The following is a 16,484-nucleotide window of genomic DNA, read 5'->3' as shown; positions in this document are numbered from 1 at the left end:
TGCTGGCGGCCCGAGGCCAGCACCATCTCGAGGCGGGGCGGCTGGCGAGCCGACTTGACGTCCGCCGCGCCGCCGAATCCAGCCGCTCCTGCCGCCGCCGATCGGCTGGACCGACCGAGCGAGCCTCCGCTGGCACCCTTGCGGTTCATAGAGCTGAGGCTTCGGAGGAACTTGCTCGTCTTCTTCTTGAGCTCGCTCTGGTGGTGCGACGTCGTCGCCGTCGCAGCATCGTTGGCCATACGCCCTCCTTTGCCCTCGAACGGGACGGCCTCGAGCGCAGCGCGGTGCGAGAGCTGCGTGATCTCGTCGCGCGACATGCGCGAGGCGTCGAGGAAGTCGGCCAGCGAGACCTCCTTGGGCGGCGGACGGCGGACAATGCCGAGCCGCTCGTCGTCCGAATCCGGCTCGTCGTCCTGCTCAGGTTCTTCGGAAACCGACGCCGCCGCCTGGCGGGGCGAGTAGCGTTGGTCTACGGGCTTCTCCTCTTGCTGCTGCTGCTGACGCAGTCGACGAAGGCTTGCGATGCTGACTCCGCCTGCCAGGCGCGGCGAGGCAGCAGTAGCGGCGGAGACGGAGGCAGATGCGACGGCGGGGGCAATAGCGGGGCTGGTGGGAGAGGTGGCTTCCGCTTCGGGAGCAATCGCCTCGGAGTCGGCCTTGGCGTCGGACTCGGCATCAACGCTATCGGCGTCCTTCGGAGGCACGGCAGGCAGGACCGTCACCGAGGTGCTGGCCGATCGGGGGCTGCTGGTCGACGAGCGCGGCTGCGCAGAGAGCGGGGCCACGGGCTTTCGCTGCACGCGGCCAGCATTCGGCGACCTGTTGGCGCTGCTGCGAACAAGCGAGGCCTCCTCCTGCAGCAGGCTCAGCTGGGCCTCGGTGAGGAGCAGGTTGGACTGGAGCGTGCGGTAGTGACGCTCGAGGTGCTCCTTTTCCTTTTGCGAGCGGGCCAGCAGCCGGGCGGTGCGGTCGGCGGCCTCGAGGGCGAAGCGGAGCGCATAGCGCAGCGCGTGCTCCTCGTCGCGGCTGCGGTCGTCGCCGGCTTCGCGGACGTCTTCTGATGAAGCCTCGCTGTGGGGCAGGTAGGCCAGCACCCGGATGGCCTCGGCCAGAGTGGCGGCCTTGGGGCCAACCGACCTGGGGCTGCTGGGACGGCTCGACTTGGCGTTGGCATCGCTAGCGGCAGCAGCGGTGGAGACGCCCGGGTCAGACGCAGCACGCGGCGACGACCGGCTCGATGCGGCGGAACCCTGGCGCGACAGGTCGGCGGCGGTGCGGATGGGAGAGCCAGTCTGGCCGTAGAGGGTCTGAGACGCGTCGCCGAGCCGGCCAGAGATGAGGAGCGTCTCGATGGCGCGGTCTCGGGCTCCGCTGCGGGTGCCGGAGAGGTTGCGCAGGCGCGTCTGGGACGGCGTGGGTGAAGATGGTAGCGGGATGGCGGCGGCCAGCGGCGAGCTAATCTTGGAAGCAAGGTGCGGCTGACGACGCGGCGTCGACGAGGCCGACGAGGTTTCCCGCGGTCGACTTGCGCCGTCCTGCAGCGGCTGCGAGAGCCTCTCGCCCTGACCCTCGGTGATGCCGTGGCCGAGTAGCGTCGATGAAGACGTCGAGGCTCTCTCCGAAGAAGAGGGCAACGACGGGACAGCAGTCGCAGTCGCAGCCGCTGCAGGAGCAACGACGGATGATTCGCTGCCGCTGCGAGAGCGGGATGCGTCGATGGCCTTGCCCTTGTCCTTGTCCCCGCCGGCGGCGAGGTGCTCGATGGCTTCCTTGCTGTGCATCGATGACACGGATCGTGCCGAAGAGGCGGACCAGCGGTCGGTGTGCGGGTTGGACGAGTCGCTGGGGTCGTCGCTGGACGAGGTGGGCGATCCGGGCGTCGAGGGCGGGCTGGCCTCGTTGGCCTCGTCGCGCTCGGTAAACGTCGAAAGGCGGGTGTAGGAGCGCTGGTGGCGTCGACGCTGGCTCCACTCGCCCGTAAACTTGGGAGGCGGGTGGACCGACTTTTCCGCCAGAGGAGACGAACGGATACCGTGCACGCCCAGGCCCAGACCGACGACGGGTGAGGTCGCACCCGCCCTCGTCGAAGGGGACGACGCAGAAGAGGAGGTCGCGGCGCCGGCGGCGACGGCAGCGGGATCGAGAGATGCCTTCTGGCCGTTGCTGTTGATGAGGGGGCTCGACATCGAGGGGGTAGGCGGGAGCGCAAACGAGGGCGGAGGCGTGGGTGGCGGGATGGTCCTCGATCCGCGACGGGCCTCTTGTACGGACGAGGAGTGGGTCGAGTCCTCGCTCAGAGTCCTCTTGTGTGGGGGCAGCGACGACGAAGATGGTGGCACCTGACGCGGAGACGCGGGGCCCGTGGACCGCTGCGATGATGGGCGTGTGGGCGACGGCATGGCCACGGCGGCAACGGCCTTGTGCGCAGTCTTGATGGTCGCGGTTTCAAGGTTCTCCTCGAACTCCACCAGCAACGAGTCGGAGCTGAGGCGGGGCGTCGAGACCAGGTCGATTGGTGGAAGCAGGTTGAGGCTGGTGCTGGAGCTGCCATTCGTCTGCTGCTGCTGCCGCCGCTGCTGCTGCTCTGCTATCCCGACCGTCATCTTGCTCCTGAAACGCGCGCAGGCAGGAAAGGCGGCAGCCAAGGCAGGGGCTAGGGGTGCACGGCCCGGCGGGTGTCGTGCGTGATGGGCGCGGCTGGTATCAGGGGGAGGCGAGTTTGCGGCAAGGAGCAACTTCCGCAGGGTTGCCGTCGGTCGTGATGATGGTGTAGCTCCGACAGCGCTCCCAGGTGATGCTGTGTGAGCCTGGTAGTATGTAGCTTGGCAACAAAGCCACGCACGGTGCTCCTGGTGGGAGGAGCGGCCGTTGCGAGGTGGGCGTCGAGAGGTCGGGGCGCAGACGTGCGACGAGGTGGTTGCTGCAGTGGCGTGGGACGGACGGCAGAAGCAGGGGTGACGCAGGACCAAATCAACCAGGGGGCCAGGGAGGGAGGAGACCAAAGCGGGAACGAGAGCGGGTTGAGCGAACCAGAAGGAGCTGGCGACCTTTGTAGGTCACCACCAGGCGTTGGCAAGTTATATGGGCACCGGCCCCTGCAGACGACGTCGCACGCAGTAGTGGTCACGGCCGCGCTGCCCGTTGGCCCGTGTGGTAGGTACTGTACCGGTGCCACGAGCCGCTTGTGGACGCTGGGACGGGCAAGCGGACGGGCAAGGAGGGGCAGGCTAGGGAGGGAGCTGGATGGGGCAATCCGCAGTCGCGCAGCCAGAGGGAGGGGAGGCGGACTGCGAGAAGCAAGCAAGGCAAGCAAGGCAAGCAAGCTAAAGTGTTCATGGACGGGAAGCGAGCGGCGTCCCACAGGAGCGGGACCCGCCTTGCTTGCTTTGCCTGCCTTGAGCTTCCCTGGCCCAGGCAAGCTCAAGACTAGGCAGGCGCTGGTTGCTTCTGGCGACATCCCGGAGCATTAGCTTGCAGACAGGAGGGACGCGCAGGTAGGCCGGGCGGTGTTGGATGGGCCCCGCGACAAGCCAGCAGGCAGGTGTGAGTCGGGCGGGGACTTCGGGCGGTACTGTACCTAGGTGGGCCTCGGCACCTTTAGACCTGTCTGACTGCTGCCTTGCCAGGCCTGCTCCTTCTGCCGCCCCTTCCTCCTCCGCCGTCCGCCGCTGCTGTCCCCACGCCTTTGCTCTCAATTTCGACGCCGCACGGCCGCTGCGAGATGAAGCTTGCGCGTTGGCTGGGAACGACGGCTGCGCGAACTTGGGGCAGCCTCAATGATCTTGCCTACACCTCTGTCTGACCTGCAGACAGGCTGGGCGTCGTGCGAGTCGCAACGGGAGCGGCTTCGGGACCGCTGTGCAGCCCCCGGCCAGGACAGGCAGGCTGGCGGGACGAGCGACGAGCGACGGCCGACGAGACGGGCAGCGGGAACGAGTGTGCAGCAGGGAAGAGTAGGAGTGGCAAAGTGCCAAACGGTCCTTGGTCGCCGCTGTATGTACCGACACCAGTCTACTCTCCGCCGTTCCCCGCTCCCGGTCGTGGCAAATGCCGCACAGGACGACGAGGAAGAAGTAAGGGAGCAGGGCGGAGCGGGGCGTGGCGGGGCGGGGAAACGTCGTTGGCTTTCGCCTGGTTTGTTTGTTGCGCTTCGCCGCGCGGCTGCGGCTCCCCGTCCGGGCGGTGTCGACTGCCTAGCTGTCTCTCACGCTGCAGCGCCCAAGCAGGCCCGAAACGGAGACCTGTCTCTGTCTCTCGAGCGGCCTCACCGGGACATGCTGTCGTCTTTGCCCCTTGCCTGGCCGGGCCTGGCCTTTCCTTGCATCGTCTAGTTAGGACCCCGCTCTCTGCGCACGCACACCGTACATACCCAACGCCGCCGCCCCGTTCACAAAGTACTTACTCCTCACAGGCGATCCCGGCGCTGAGCCCGCTGAGCGACACCAACGCACCTAAATCTGCAACGCCACAGGGCGTACGGCGCTAGTTACGCACCTTCTAGCATGTCTCTGGCAGTATCCACCTGTACATCGCCTCGAGCTTCTTCGCCTGTCCAAGGTCAGCGCCTTTCGTGCATCCCAGCTGCGCGTGCGCGTGTGCTGTCCATGTCGTGGCTGCGCCGTTTTTTCCTCTGCCTGTCTGCCGCAGCCACAGCGAGGATCCACACGTAAGGCCTCGCTTTTGGGCTAGCTTCGCTCGCTGCCTAGTCAGGCGCCACTACTCTCCTTCAATCGAGCCACATAAGCACGCTATGGAGTTACAGCACGGCGGCCGCACAGGCGCTTCGTATCGACGGTGCACCTAAACCTGCTCCTACAGAGGGTGTCACACGCCGACGCCGCACACTGTTCGCAAAACAGGGCCCACACCGCCTGATCCGAGCAAGGCAAGCAGAGCCTGCAGCTTGACCGAGCTTCGGTTGGCCGTGATCTCGTCAGTGCCGAAGCCGAACGGCCACCACCTCAACCCGAGCACGCCTGACCAGCACCATCTCAAGCTCCGGCTGTCGAGCGTCGACATAAAGTGGCCCATCTATGTATGTATGTATGTATGAGGGTGCCCTCGGCCACATCGCCATCGACCTACCCGAATTTTGGCTGCCGTTGCGGCCTGACCTACGAGCCGCATCACCCTGCTTGAGCCGCAGCATCGCCCTGGGCTGCACGCTCTACTTGGCTGGGCCAAGTCGGCGGCGCTACAGCTACTCGCGGCATACCCTGCTGCTTGACGAGTCCAACCGAGTGGGGACCCATCGTACACAAAGCAGAGGATCGGTACCGCAGTACGTCACTTCGGAACGGTAGCGATGGTCCGTGTGGCAACCTGGCAACAAAGAATTCGCCTGGCCATGAGCACGGGAGGTATGTACAGTACATACTGTGCAGTACGGGACGGTTCGCCGACCGGCCGACCTCCAGGCAGGTATTCGCTTCCACCCTGACTCTGTCTGCCGCCGGAGTCCGCCGTCGACGAGATCGCGGCAGGTCATCCGATGGGAAGTGAGCATGGAATCTCACCGTGCGCCATCCTCCGTCCCGGATCCAGCTCAACGTGGCGGGGGCCTGAGCTGCCACGCTGTGTCGTCCCCGTGGCGTATCGCCATCTTTGATCTCCTCTCGTTGTTTCGTGAGTTCAGCTGGCCACCCACCTAGAAGCTGGCTGACTTACCGACAAGGGCGAGCGCGGGGTCACAGGCGCGCTCTGACGGGCCTCTGACACGCTTCGACAGGCCTCGAGGCCGCGATCTGGTCTGGCCCTGATGCTAGCATTGGTGGATCAGGCACGCCGATGTCCAGGCGCACGTACAGCGGGCCTCTCGTCGGAGCCCGGGAGCGGAGCTTGGAAGGTGCGCCCGCCTACTTGCGTTTCGAGCGGGGCAAAGTTGCTGCCCCAAAAGCCGGTGTCTCGTCGAGATCAGGAACAGCCTCAGCCTTGCTCATCGACGGCAGCGAGAGGAAGGGCTCGCTGCGGTATAGCAGCACCGGTGGCAGGCGAGCCGACCAGTCGTCGACTCCGTCCCGCCAAGTCCGAGATCAGCAATCGCTGCTCCGCCTTCGAAGTCAGCCAGCAGCCCAGCCTTCAGACGCTGTCACCTGGCTGCGACGGATACAGCGCTGCCAATGTCAGAGTGGGTACCCAAAGATCTTTGCGACCAGGGACGAAATGAGGGGCGGGATCCGGCAGGAAGAGATGCGAGCGGAGGGCAATGAGCAGAGTGGCGGCGAGCGCCCGCACCCTCACTCTCGTACGAGACTGAGCCTCCACATGAGTTGGAAGCCACGCCAAGCCAAGCCCAGGTCGGGCGCCAAAAAGACCAACACCAGCCACGACCCAACCACCACCTCAATCTCCTCGTCCAGCTCGATCGGGCAGCTCGACTTCCTCGCCACGAGACGGTAGCAGCGCCATGGCACCACGCTTCGCCAGCAATGCGCCGATGCAGCAGACACAGCGCACACGGCGAGCCGCGCGTCGGGCCTTTACCCACCGTCGGTCGTGGCTGGTAGCCCTGCCGGTCGTCGTCCTGGCTCTACTCTCGCTTCAATCGCTCCTCTCGGGCCTCTGGCTGACGTCTTCGGATTCAGCGACGACAGAGACCCTTCCGCGCACCGCGCTGGTGCTCACGGCGCATCCGGACGACGAAGTCATGTTCTTTGCGCCCACCATCCTCGCCCTCGTCGGCGCGGGCGTGCACGTCTTTGCCCTCTGCCTCTCGACGGGCAACGCCGACGGCCTCGGAAGCGTGCGCCACCGCGAACTCGTCCAGGCCTACAACGCTCTTGGTGTTCCCGAAGACAGGGTCGGATGGCTCGACGATCGCAAGCTCCAGGACGGCATGCGCACCGTATGGGACCCAACCCACGTTGCGGGGAGGGTTCAGCGGTACCTCGACAGTCTTGGGCTCCAGATCGATGCGGTGAGTCGAGCGAGCCGGTCACGATGCCATCGCCCTCGCTTTCTCCTCCACACCTGCGCTGACCGTCTGCCAGCGCCTCTCCAGCTCATCACCTTCGACTCGATGGGCGTCTCGTCGCACGCCAACCACATCGCCTGCCACCAAGCATCGCTCCTCCTGCGCGACCAGGGCACCTTCGACGCCGTCTACGCGCTGCACTCGCCGCGGCTGGCGACAAAATACCTCTCGCTGCCGTCCTCACTGCTTGGAACGCTCCTCTCGCTGCCTTTGAGCCAGCGGGCTGTTGCGGCGCACGTCCAACCACCGATCGACAAGGCCATTCTACCCCAGACAATACGGGCGCTCTCCTCGCCGTCACAATACCGGCAGAGCCTCGAGGCGATGCGCAGGCACGCCTCGCAGCTGGTGTGGTTCCGTTACGTCTACATTGTCCTGTCTCAGCTCATGTACGGCAACCTGCTGGTACTGCTCTAGTAACGGCCAGACCTCTGCCGGTATGCCACCCTCTCTAAGGCGCGGACGACCTCTACGCGGCCTTGACCTTGGCCTTGGGCAGGTTGGGGAAGCGGTGGCTGACGATCTGGAAGAGATGGGGCCAGATCTGCTTGGACTCGTCGCCGCGGAGGTTGACGTAGAGCTCGTCGCCCCTGCCCAGCGTCGAGGCCGAGGCCTTGGTGTTTTTGGCATCAATGTCGAGCACGCCGGTCGAGGCCTCGGCCTTTGTGCGGTAGTGGTGCAGCATGGGCTCCGTCTGCTTGTGGAACGACGCCAGCCGCTTGCCAAACGTCTCGGCATTGTCGTCCTCGCGCTGCACCAGCGCCTCGCCCGTCACGTCGTCCTTGCCAGCCACCTTGGGCGGGTTGAAGGAGAGGTTGTAGACGCGACCCGAGGGGACGTGCGTCCATCGTTCTGTCCAAAGGGAGAGGGGGGCAATAGGAGGCGGACCACGTGGCGGGACAAGAGAGGCGAGGCAGGGCAACGAAGTGTCAGCAAGAGGCGCCTGGCAACGCGTACGGCATGCGCGGCAGACACGCGTGGCACTCACGCAGAATGCGGTCGAGGATGACCTCCTCGGGGACGTCGAGGTTGACGACGGCCTTGAGCTGCTTTCCCTTTGTCTCGAGCAGGGCGTCGAGCATCTTTGCCTGGCCCGACGTCCTCGGGAAGCCGTCAAGGAGCCAGTCGCGGTCTCCGAGCGCCTCGACCTCGGTGCCGATGAGCTCCATCATGACCTCGTCCGGCATCAGCCCGCCGGCCTTGATGACTTCGTCGGCGCGCTTGCCAATCTCGGTGCCGCGGCGGATGTGGGAGCGCAGCACGTCGCCGGCCGCGATGACGGTGATGTCGTACTCGTTGAGCAGGCGCGTCGACTGCGTCCCCTTGCCGGACCCTGGACAGCCCACGAGGAGCATGCGCATCTGCGTGTCCCCTTCTTGCCCTCCCACTGCGCTAGGGGCCGGTGCGGCGGTGGAGTAGGCGTTGCATCGTGGTCGGACGAGGGGCCGGTGGGAGATGAAGAAGTTGTCGCATAGCCGCCCCTTTTGGCCTCTCGGTCGGAGGTTGGAGGTGAAGTGTGCGAGCTGTGTCGGCGCCGCTGCTGCTGAGCGTGGAACGGCGCTCGAAGTGAAGCTGCGGGTCGCCTGAAAGGCAGTGCGGAGCGAGGATGACGAGTTGGTCCTCATGGCGGAAGGGGGCAAAGTAGCCTGTGGCGTGGGCGGGCAGAGAGGGCGGTCGTCGACAGGCTGATTTTTATGTTATGTTGGAGTCGAGCGGTGTACGACGAGCAGGTTAGGGTTAGACCGGGAGCCAGTTGAGACGAGGATGGGACGGGCAGATGATGGAGGAGGAAGGAAGCCGGCAACTGGCGGTTGCCGTCTGCCGTCTGCCGTGGGGGATGAGCCCCGTGCGCGCCCGCTTGGACCCGCCTGCGCCCGGCCTCGCCTCTGTGGCTCGCCTGGCTGCTTCCCGACTGCCGAGGCCCGACCCGGAAGTCGGGGGCAGGCTTCGACCTTGGGCCCCGACGCCTCCGAGAATTTTGAGCTCGGCTGCGAAGACCTTCGACGTTGGTTGATCCCGCTGCCGCTGCCGCTCCCTGCTGCTCCACCACCACCACCTCGCATCCTACAAAGGCCACGGCGTCATCAGCGCGACCCCGCCCGTATGCCAGCAGGAGTCGCTAGAGCATCCAAGGCCCTCTCGCACCACCTGCTACACCACCTCGCTTCACCACTCCGCACCCGCCTCACACTCGGCCCGGCGATTCGCACCGCTCGCTCCATCACCCTGATCTCGTCCGCTGCGCCCCGACTCGCCGCTTCTCTCGCCCCTCGGCAGCTCGCACCGTCCTCGCATCGCACCATCATGTCGTCCGCTCTCGCCTCGGGCAGCCAGCAGCGGCTTCGTCCCGACAAGCTCGTCCTCGCCACTCCCGGCGGCATCCCCAGGCTCTCGGCAGACCATCCGCTGCTGGCCAAGGACAAGGTGCCAGAGCTCCTCGACCAGTACCGCCCGCTCTTTGCCACTCCGCTCAAGCTGCAGGCCATCGTCCTCGAGGCGCGCCAGCTCGGTAGCGTGCTCAACAACCGGGCCGTCGTTCCGCACTTTTTCAACGCCGTCGGATATCGCCACGTGCGCCCTCACCCGGGCGGCGACGCCAGCCGCCGGATCGTCGTGCTCAACGTCCAGCAGGGCCAGCCCTTCCCTGCAGACCTCGAGGAGCAGGTACAGAGCCTCGGCTTCGAGCGCATCCCCTTTGACGTCGAGCTGGGCTGGGAGAACCTCTCGTCGGATGCGGTGCTCGAGGCCATGCTGCCGGCCGACATTGTCGCATCCGAGGGCGTCCCCACCGGCTTCACCATCGTCGGCCACATTGCCCACCTCAACCTCATAGAGCTCTACCTCCCCTTCCGCTACCTCGTCGGCGCCGTCATCCTCGAGAAGAACGCCACCTCGATCCGCACCGTCGTCAACAAGCTCGACTCGATCGACACCCAGTTCCGCTTCTTCAAGATGGAGCTGCTGGCCGGCGACGACGACTACACCGCCCACGTGTCCGAGAGCGACTGCAGCTTCACCTTTGACTTCCGCACCGTCTACTGGAACAGCCGCTTGCACGGCGAACACGCCAGGCTCATCCGGCGCTTCCGCCCCAACCAGGTCGTGGCCGACGTCATGGCGGGCGTCGGGCCGTTTGCCGTCCCCGCAGCGAAAAAGGGCGTGTGGGTGCTGGCCAACGACCTCAACCCCAAGTCGTACGAGTCGCTCTGCGCCAACGGCAAGGCCAACCACGTGCTCGAGTCGACCCAGGACGACGCCGACGGGGCGCGGGACAACAACAACCTCGACGGCGGCCTCCTCGCCTACTGCCAGGATGGCCGCGAGTTTATCCGGGAGAGCGCCAAGATGGCGTGGGAGAGGTCGTTCCGCGGTCGGCCCGTCGGCTTCGGCATGGGCGAGAGGGGAGACGAGGCGCTGCGGGAGCATGCCAGGAAGGCGATCAAGGCTCGGCAGAAGGCCAAACGGGCCGAGCACGCCAAGCGGCACGAGCAGAAGCTGGCGCGTGCCGGCGTCGACGACAAGGCAGTCGAAGCGTCGACCCCAGCAACCGGGCCAGCACCACCACCGCCGCCGCCGCCGCCTGCCGACGAGATCGAGCGCCACGCTCCGCGCAAGCTCATCGACCACTTTGTCATGAACCTGCCAGCCTCGGCGCTCGAGTTCCTCGACGCCTTCCGGGGCCTGTACACGTACCTGGCCGCCGAGGTGGGTATGGAAGCGCTCCAGGCCGAGCTGGCACGTCGTCGTGGGGCTCTGCACTCTGACGTACATGGTGCTGGTGCTGCTGCTGCTTCGGCGGGGGGACGAGAGAGGGACGACAGCGAGGAGCCGTTGCCGTGGGTGCACGTCCACTGTTTCTCCAAGGACCCACTGCGACCCGCCCTCGATGTGCTTACACGCGCCAACCGGGCGCTCGGGATCGAGGGGACGCCGCACGCCCTCGTCAGCGCGCCCATCCTACCGCCGCAGACATCGACGGCGTCGCGAAGGTCGAATCGTTTCCTCCCTACGCGGCCCGGCACCGACGACGACGACGACAACGGAGAGGGCGCAAACGGCACAACGACGACGACGACGACGACGACGACGACGACGACGGTACAGACGACAAAGGAGGATCTGGATCGCATCGCCCACTTTAAGAGTACAGAGGAGCTGATGCACTTCCTCGAGGACGAGTTCCGGCGCGCCGGGCTCGAGGCATCGCCCGACCTCGAGGTGCACTACGTCCGCGACGTCGCGCCCAACAAGCAGATGTACTGCGTCAGCTTCCGGCTCCCTGCCGAGGTCCTCTTTGCCAACCCCTAGGCACCGTGCGTGGCTACCCGCCCAACCCTCCGTAGGCCATGTGGCTGCAACGCGCGTTGCATTGAAGGTGGAGGCAGAAGTAGAGCTACAGACGAGACGGGCAGAGTCGAGGTAGAGGCAGGGGCGGTGGCAGGTGGCAAGCGGCAGGCGCTGCCTGGTCCGAACGGGGCACGGTAACAATACACGCGGTGATCAACGCAGGGCAACGGCAGAGAGGCACGATGGAGTGCAGCTGCAGCCCACAAGGGGAAGGTCAACAGCAAGTTGCGCCCTCGACCAACGGGCTAGCCTTCCGCGACAGAGGCCGAGGAATCTCAAAATCCTCAACACGGTGGCTCACTACTGCCTAGGCCCTTCGCTCGCGGCCGGAACCGCCACCGCCGGCCTCGATGTCCGCTCCGAGGTTGGCCGGATGGAACGAGGCGATAGAAAAGGCGTGGTTGGTGTCCCTCGCCGAGGCGGTCGAGCCGTTGGCAATGCCGCCGACGCTGGCGCGCCTGTCGACGCTGGGCATCTCTGGCCCGGGCGCATCGACGGGACCCGCCAGGCCGCTGCCGTGGTAGATGCTGTATCCAGAGGTCGAGGATCGGCCCGACTGCGACGTGGTATCGGAGCGCGACGAAAAGAGACCCTGCTTCTCCATCGCCGGCGAAAAGTCCTTGCCCAGCAGCTTGGCGACGATGCGCGCCTGGCCCACTGCGGCCGTCGAGCGAGCAGACGAAATGGGTGGGTATGGAGCGGAAAGAGGGTTAGCCAATGCCGCGCGCGGCGGACCGGAGACGGTATTCCCAGATGGGCGGCACGGTAGCCGCAGACGGACTCACCTCCGAGTGCCAGCACCTCGCCGTACTTGACGAGGAAGTAGAAGGCCAGCTCGAGATCGTCACGCAGCGAGGCAAACGTGCCGTCCGGGTCGAGCTGCGACTGCAAGAGCGGGTCGTACTCCATCTCGGCCTCCATCTCCTCTTCGAGCTCCTTGGCGGCCGACGACGACGGCATCCAGTCTTGCTGGCGGCTGCGACGGATCTGGAGGTAGGTGGTCAGCGCCCGCGCGCGCGCCTCCTTGTAGCGGCGCGCCTGGCAACGTGCAGATTCGACCAGCACCAGCGTCACTGCGCTGCCGACATGGCCGGGTTCGATCCGGGCTGCTTTGAGGATCTGTGGAGGGGGGGCACAGACGGAGCCAGGGGTGGGCAGAGATTGCAAGGCGACGCGGCGCGTCAAAGGTCAGCACCTCGTCGCTCGCTTCTGTCACCGGCCGAAACGGCAGACAGACTGGTGCATGCGTGCATTCCCGACTCACCTTGACGACGTTCATGATGTTGTCGGCGGCCATGGCCGACTTGATCGCCGAGTCCTCAGAAAACGCGGCGACGGGCTCGTGGAGTGCGACGATGGCGCCGTAGCTCATCATGTGGGCCACGATGAGGTTGGGCGTCGATGGCCGCAGCTCCTTGGCGCTGCCCTTGTTGTTGATGCCGTCGGTGAGGAAGTCAGGCTCGCCGGAGTCCACCGGCAGCAGCGCCGGGTCAAAGTGCTGCAGGCTCGTCCACTGCTCCGGGAAGCTGCCGAGGAAGGCGCTGCAGAGGGCGTCGAGGCGATGGAACTCGGGCGTCATGGTGTCTTCAACCGTCGCATCCAGCGGCAGCCGCGAAATGTAGGTGATGCTGTTGCGGCAAAGAAGGGCACGAGGGGCGCAAGCGAGGTCAGCTTCGTCGTCATCGAGGGCGACGGCTGGCCAAGGGGCAGAGGTCAAAGGGGCAGCGGGCACGCGGCAAGCGATTCGATACCCACCACTTGGAGTGGAGGATCATCGCCTTGACGTGCAGGACGAGAGGGTCCCAGTGCTTGGAGGTGAACAGGTCAGGCGACTGGAGCGTCTGCCTCTCTCGGTAGATGAGTTGCGGAGACTGCGGCCGGAGACAACGACGCAGACGGCGAGGGGAAGGAGGGCAGGGAGCCGGGGTCTCAGCGAGCCGCATCGGACGCGACGGAAACCGAACGGGACGGCCGTCAAGGCGCTTTCCGAAAGACACGCGACTCACCTGGTGCAGCCAGTCCTCAAACGGCGCCGGCAGCTCGGTATAGACCTCGGCCTCGTCCAGGTTGGTGGCCCAGTAGGTCGAGGCGCAGGCCATGCGGTCGGTGTAGAACGAGTTCCAGAAGAGGCGCACGCGCTCCTCGTGCTCGACGGCGTCCGTGGTGGCACGCAGGCACATGGCGCGGTAGATCTGCGGCTTGCCGCCCCGCTTGTGCGCCTGCCGGTCGCCGCCGTCCTGGGCCAGCGAGCGGGCCGGGGGCAGCCGGTTGAGCTCCATGGCCTTGACCAGCGACGTCAGGGCGCCCGCCGTCATCCACGCATCAAACGACTCGTCAGTGACGTAGTGGTAGCTGCACAACATCATCTTGATGAGGGCGGCGTCGAGGAAGTTGGCGTCGCTGCAGGCCTTTTTGAAGAGCACCTTGGCTCTCTCGGCGTGGAAGGCGGCGGCCGCCTTGGCGTTGCTCAGCTTCTCGGCCGAGCTCGAGCCGGACAGGTTGGCGCCCACTGAGGCGGCGAAGCTCGAGCCAGGCAGCTGCGTCGCTCGCTCGGCGACCTTCGGGTAGACCAGGGCAAAGATGCAGTGCAGCACGCCCCGGTTGGGGAAAAGAGGGTGCTGCGGACCCAGCGAGAGCCGCTGCATGAACTTGGCCGGGTGGACGGAATAGCCCTGGGACGAGCTCGGGTGGAAGTAGGCGTTGACGCTGCGAAGAGGGGAAAGGAAGGTGTGGGCGCCACGTCAGAGGCCGTCAGTCGCCTGCTCAGATGCTACCCGTGTCGGCCGGATCATCATGAAGCCGACTTACAGCAGGGTGACCATGGTCGGCGGTGGGAAATCGGCGGGCCAGCTCGACATCATCAGCTCCATCAGCGGCGTGGCGTACTCGGCGCCGCCGCCGTGCCCGATGTTCGAGGCTCCATCATCGGCATACGAGCTTCGGCCGGTCGTAGAGTTGAGGAAGTTGCTGGAGCCATGAACTTCGCGCGAATGGGCAGGGCCTTCGGTGGTGGCGGAGGGCACGAACGCGCCCGAATGCGGGTCCTGCTGAGCGAAAAACGCCGGATCGAGCGCCGGATCCAGGACATCGATGCCCAAGGAGCCGTCGCCTCCGTTCTGGATGGCGAAGTGCTGCTGCGGGAGGTCACCGGGAGCCGACGTCATGTTGGCGGTGTAGGGCTGAGTCGGCTGCGGCTGCGACGATACCTGCCCTTCAGAGTGGTTCTCGCCGGTCGGCATGCTGGTGGCGAGCAAGTGGGCGATAGCGAGCTCGTCCTTGGAGGGATGACGCTGTCCGCCACGTCCGGCGTTGCTGGTGCCCGCCAGCGACGCCTGTGCCTGGTGCAGACGCGACGCGCCAGGCAGCTTGGCAAGCTCGCTGACCTGGGATAGCTGACGCTTGAGCTCATCTGCTCACACAAGCACGATAACGGTCGAGAGAAGGTTGGGAGTCGACGATCGTCAGCGTGGAACGCGACGACAACGACGGCCAGGAGAGACGTCAACGCGTCGGGACGGGCTACTGAAGCCCCTTCGCCCGAGGTCCGCGCGCCACGCCCGGAGCGTCCACTCACCAATCTCCTGCTGCATCCGGAGGACCTGCTCGTTGCTCTCATCGCCGCCGCCGCGCTTGCGCTTCCTGCCCATGGCGGCCGTGATGGGGGAGCCGGTCGACTCGTCTGCGGCCGCGTGGGCGTCCGACTGCGAGGGTGTCGAGAGGCGCTGGCCGCCTGCCTTCGCCGCCGATGACGACGACGATCGCTGCGTGATGGGCAGGTAGTCGCAGGGCGGGATGTGGTCCGGCAGCTTGCTCAGCTCGTCCTGCGCGTTTTTGTTCTTCTTGTTCTTGCTCTTGTTCTGGGCGACACGGAACTTGATGGCCCAGGCCTTGGCGCACTGCCCGCACACGGGCTTCTCGCCGTCGCACTTGAGCTTACGGGCGCGGCAGCTCTGGCAGGCCTTGTTGCGCCCGAGGTGGGTGCCAAAGGGCGAGGGGGTGGGCGTCGAGGGGGCGAGGGACGACGACGTGGTGATGGAAGGGTAGCTGGTGCTAGGCCCCTCGTGCGCGGGCGTAGTGAGCTGGAAGCCGCCCGCGGATGCGGCGGCCGCCACCGCAGCGAGGGCAGCCTGCGCCTCTGCGTGCGACGAGGGCGTCGGGCGAGAAGGGGTGGCGAAGGCGGCCGAAGACGAGGCCGGAAGGTCAGGATCGGTCGTGCCGTCGTGCTGCTGCTGGTGACGCTGCTCGTGCTGCGACGCGACGGCGGCGGCGGCGGCAGCAGCGGCTGCGGCTGCTGCTGCGGCTGCCTCGCGATCCTCGTCCGTGTACTGGTGTTCCTGGTGTTCCTGGTGTTCCTGGTGTTCCTGGTGTTGCTGCTGCTCCTGGTGCTGCTGTTGCGCGTCTGGGGGGTAGTGTTGCTGGGACGCGTCGTCATGCTGGATGGCATCGTGGGCCTGTTCGAAGGGTGGCGGTGGCTGTTGCTGGTCATGTTGGTCGCTGCTGCTGCTGCTGCTGCTGCTGCTGCTGCTGCTGCTGCTGCTCGGCGGTCTGCTCCTGCTGTCCAAAAAGCTGGTGGCCGCCGTGCTGGGACGCGTCGTTGGCATCGTGATGGATGTAATCGTCCTTCTCGTCCATGGGCTCCGGTTTCGCGGTCATCTCGGTGTCCGTCATCGGCGGCGGCGGCGGCGGCGGCTGCTGCGGATGCGGCGGCGTAGACGACATGGCTGGCTGCTTTCGAGACGGAAGTGCTCCGGATAGCAAACGCGAAGGCGTGGAAGGGAAGGGCAGGGCAGGGCAGGGCGAGGGCGAGGGCAGGCAGCGAGGGAGGGCGAGGGATGGAGGGAAGGTGGATGGAGAGCCCGAGTTCCGCGGGTCGCTGCCTCGTTGGGGTCCCTTTGCCCGTCTCCGTCTCCCATGCCCTTGACCCGTCTCCCTTGGCTTGGCCCCTCGCTCGCTCGCTGGCTGACCGGGATGGCCTGGCCCGCCTGCCCTGGCGCCCGCGCGGCCAGGCCAGCCTTGCTTGGCCCGCACCGATTCCCGCGATTTTTTTTTCTCGCTCGAGGCCAGCCAGCCAAGACCGAACGCACGCGTACGCTGCTGACCCTTTGCTGGCAGAGGCCTGGCCTGGCGGGGCCCGCCCATCCGCACGAGAACCAACCGCGGTGCC

At 66.2% G+C, this 16,484-nt stretch overlaps 5 protein-coding genes across 5 annotated transcripts in view; 2 read left to right on the top strand and 3 right to left on the bottom strand.

Moving 5' to 3' along the window:
- Positions 1-2,603, bottom strand: part of PFL1_00299 (uncharacterized protein) — a gene marked incomplete at both ends in the record, with an annotated part of 3,214 nt that extends 611 nt beyond the window's left edge. Inside the window, one exon of the mRNA XM_007877796.1 lies at positions 55-2,603. Coding sequence (XP_007875987.1) covers positions 55-2,603 — 2,549 coding nt within the window. The remainder of the gene's footprint in view (positions 1-54) is intronic.
- A 3,803-nt stretch (positions 2,604-6,406) lies between these two features.
- On the top strand, positions 6,407-7,390 carry PFL1_00298 (uncharacterized protein; the record flags this gene model as incomplete). Its single annotated transcript, XM_007877795.1, has 2 exons — positions 6,407-6,916; positions 7,001-7,390. 2 exons carry the CDS (start codon positions 6,407-6,409, stop codon positions 7,388-7,390), a joined length of 900 nt encoding a protein of 299 aa, XP_007875986.1.
- A 52-nt stretch (positions 7,391-7,442) lies between these two features.
- Positions 7,443-8,598, bottom strand: PFL1_00297 (uncharacterized protein; the record flags this gene model as incomplete). The annotated part of the gene is made up of 2 exons (XM_007877794.1): positions 7,443-7,825; positions 7,962-8,598. 2 exons carry the CDS (start codon positions 8,596-8,598, stop codon positions 7,443-7,445), a joined length of 1,020 nt encoding a protein of 339 aa, XP_007875985.1.
- Positions 8,599-9,277: 679 nt separating this feature from the next.
- Positions 9,278-11,281, top strand: PFL1_00296 (uncharacterized protein; the record flags this gene model as incomplete). The annotated part of the gene is made up of 2 exons (XM_007877793.1): positions 9,278-10,678; positions 10,943-11,281. The coding sequence occupies 2 exons, from the start codon at positions 9,278-9,280 to the stop codon at positions 11,279-11,281; spliced, it is 1,740 nt and encodes a 579-aa protein (XP_007875984.1).
- A 346-nt stretch (positions 11,282-11,627) lies between these two features.
- PFL1_00295 (uncharacterized protein) lies at positions 11,628-15,921 on the bottom strand (the record flags this gene model as incomplete). The annotated part of the gene is made up of 7 exons (XM_007877792.1): positions 11,628-11,977; positions 12,106-12,439; positions 12,585-12,948; positions 13,076-13,191; positions 13,327-14,026; positions 14,129-14,729; positions 14,895-15,921. 7 exons carry the CDS (start codon positions 15,919-15,921, stop codon positions 11,628-11,630), a joined length of 3,492 nt encoding a protein of 1,163 aa, XP_007875983.1.
- Positions 15,922-16,484: the final 563 nt, after the last annotated feature.

The sequence above is a fragment of the Pseudozyma flocculosa genome (assembly GCF_000417875.1).
Source record: "Pseudozyma flocculosa PF-1 unplaced genomic scaffold scaffold00001, whole genome shotgun sequence".
Lineage (NCBI taxonomy): Eukaryota > Fungi > Basidiomycota > Ustilaginomycetes > Ustilaginales > Ustilaginaceae > Pseudozyma > Pseudozyma flocculosa.
This window is presented reverse-complemented; position numbering and strand designations above follow the sequence as displayed.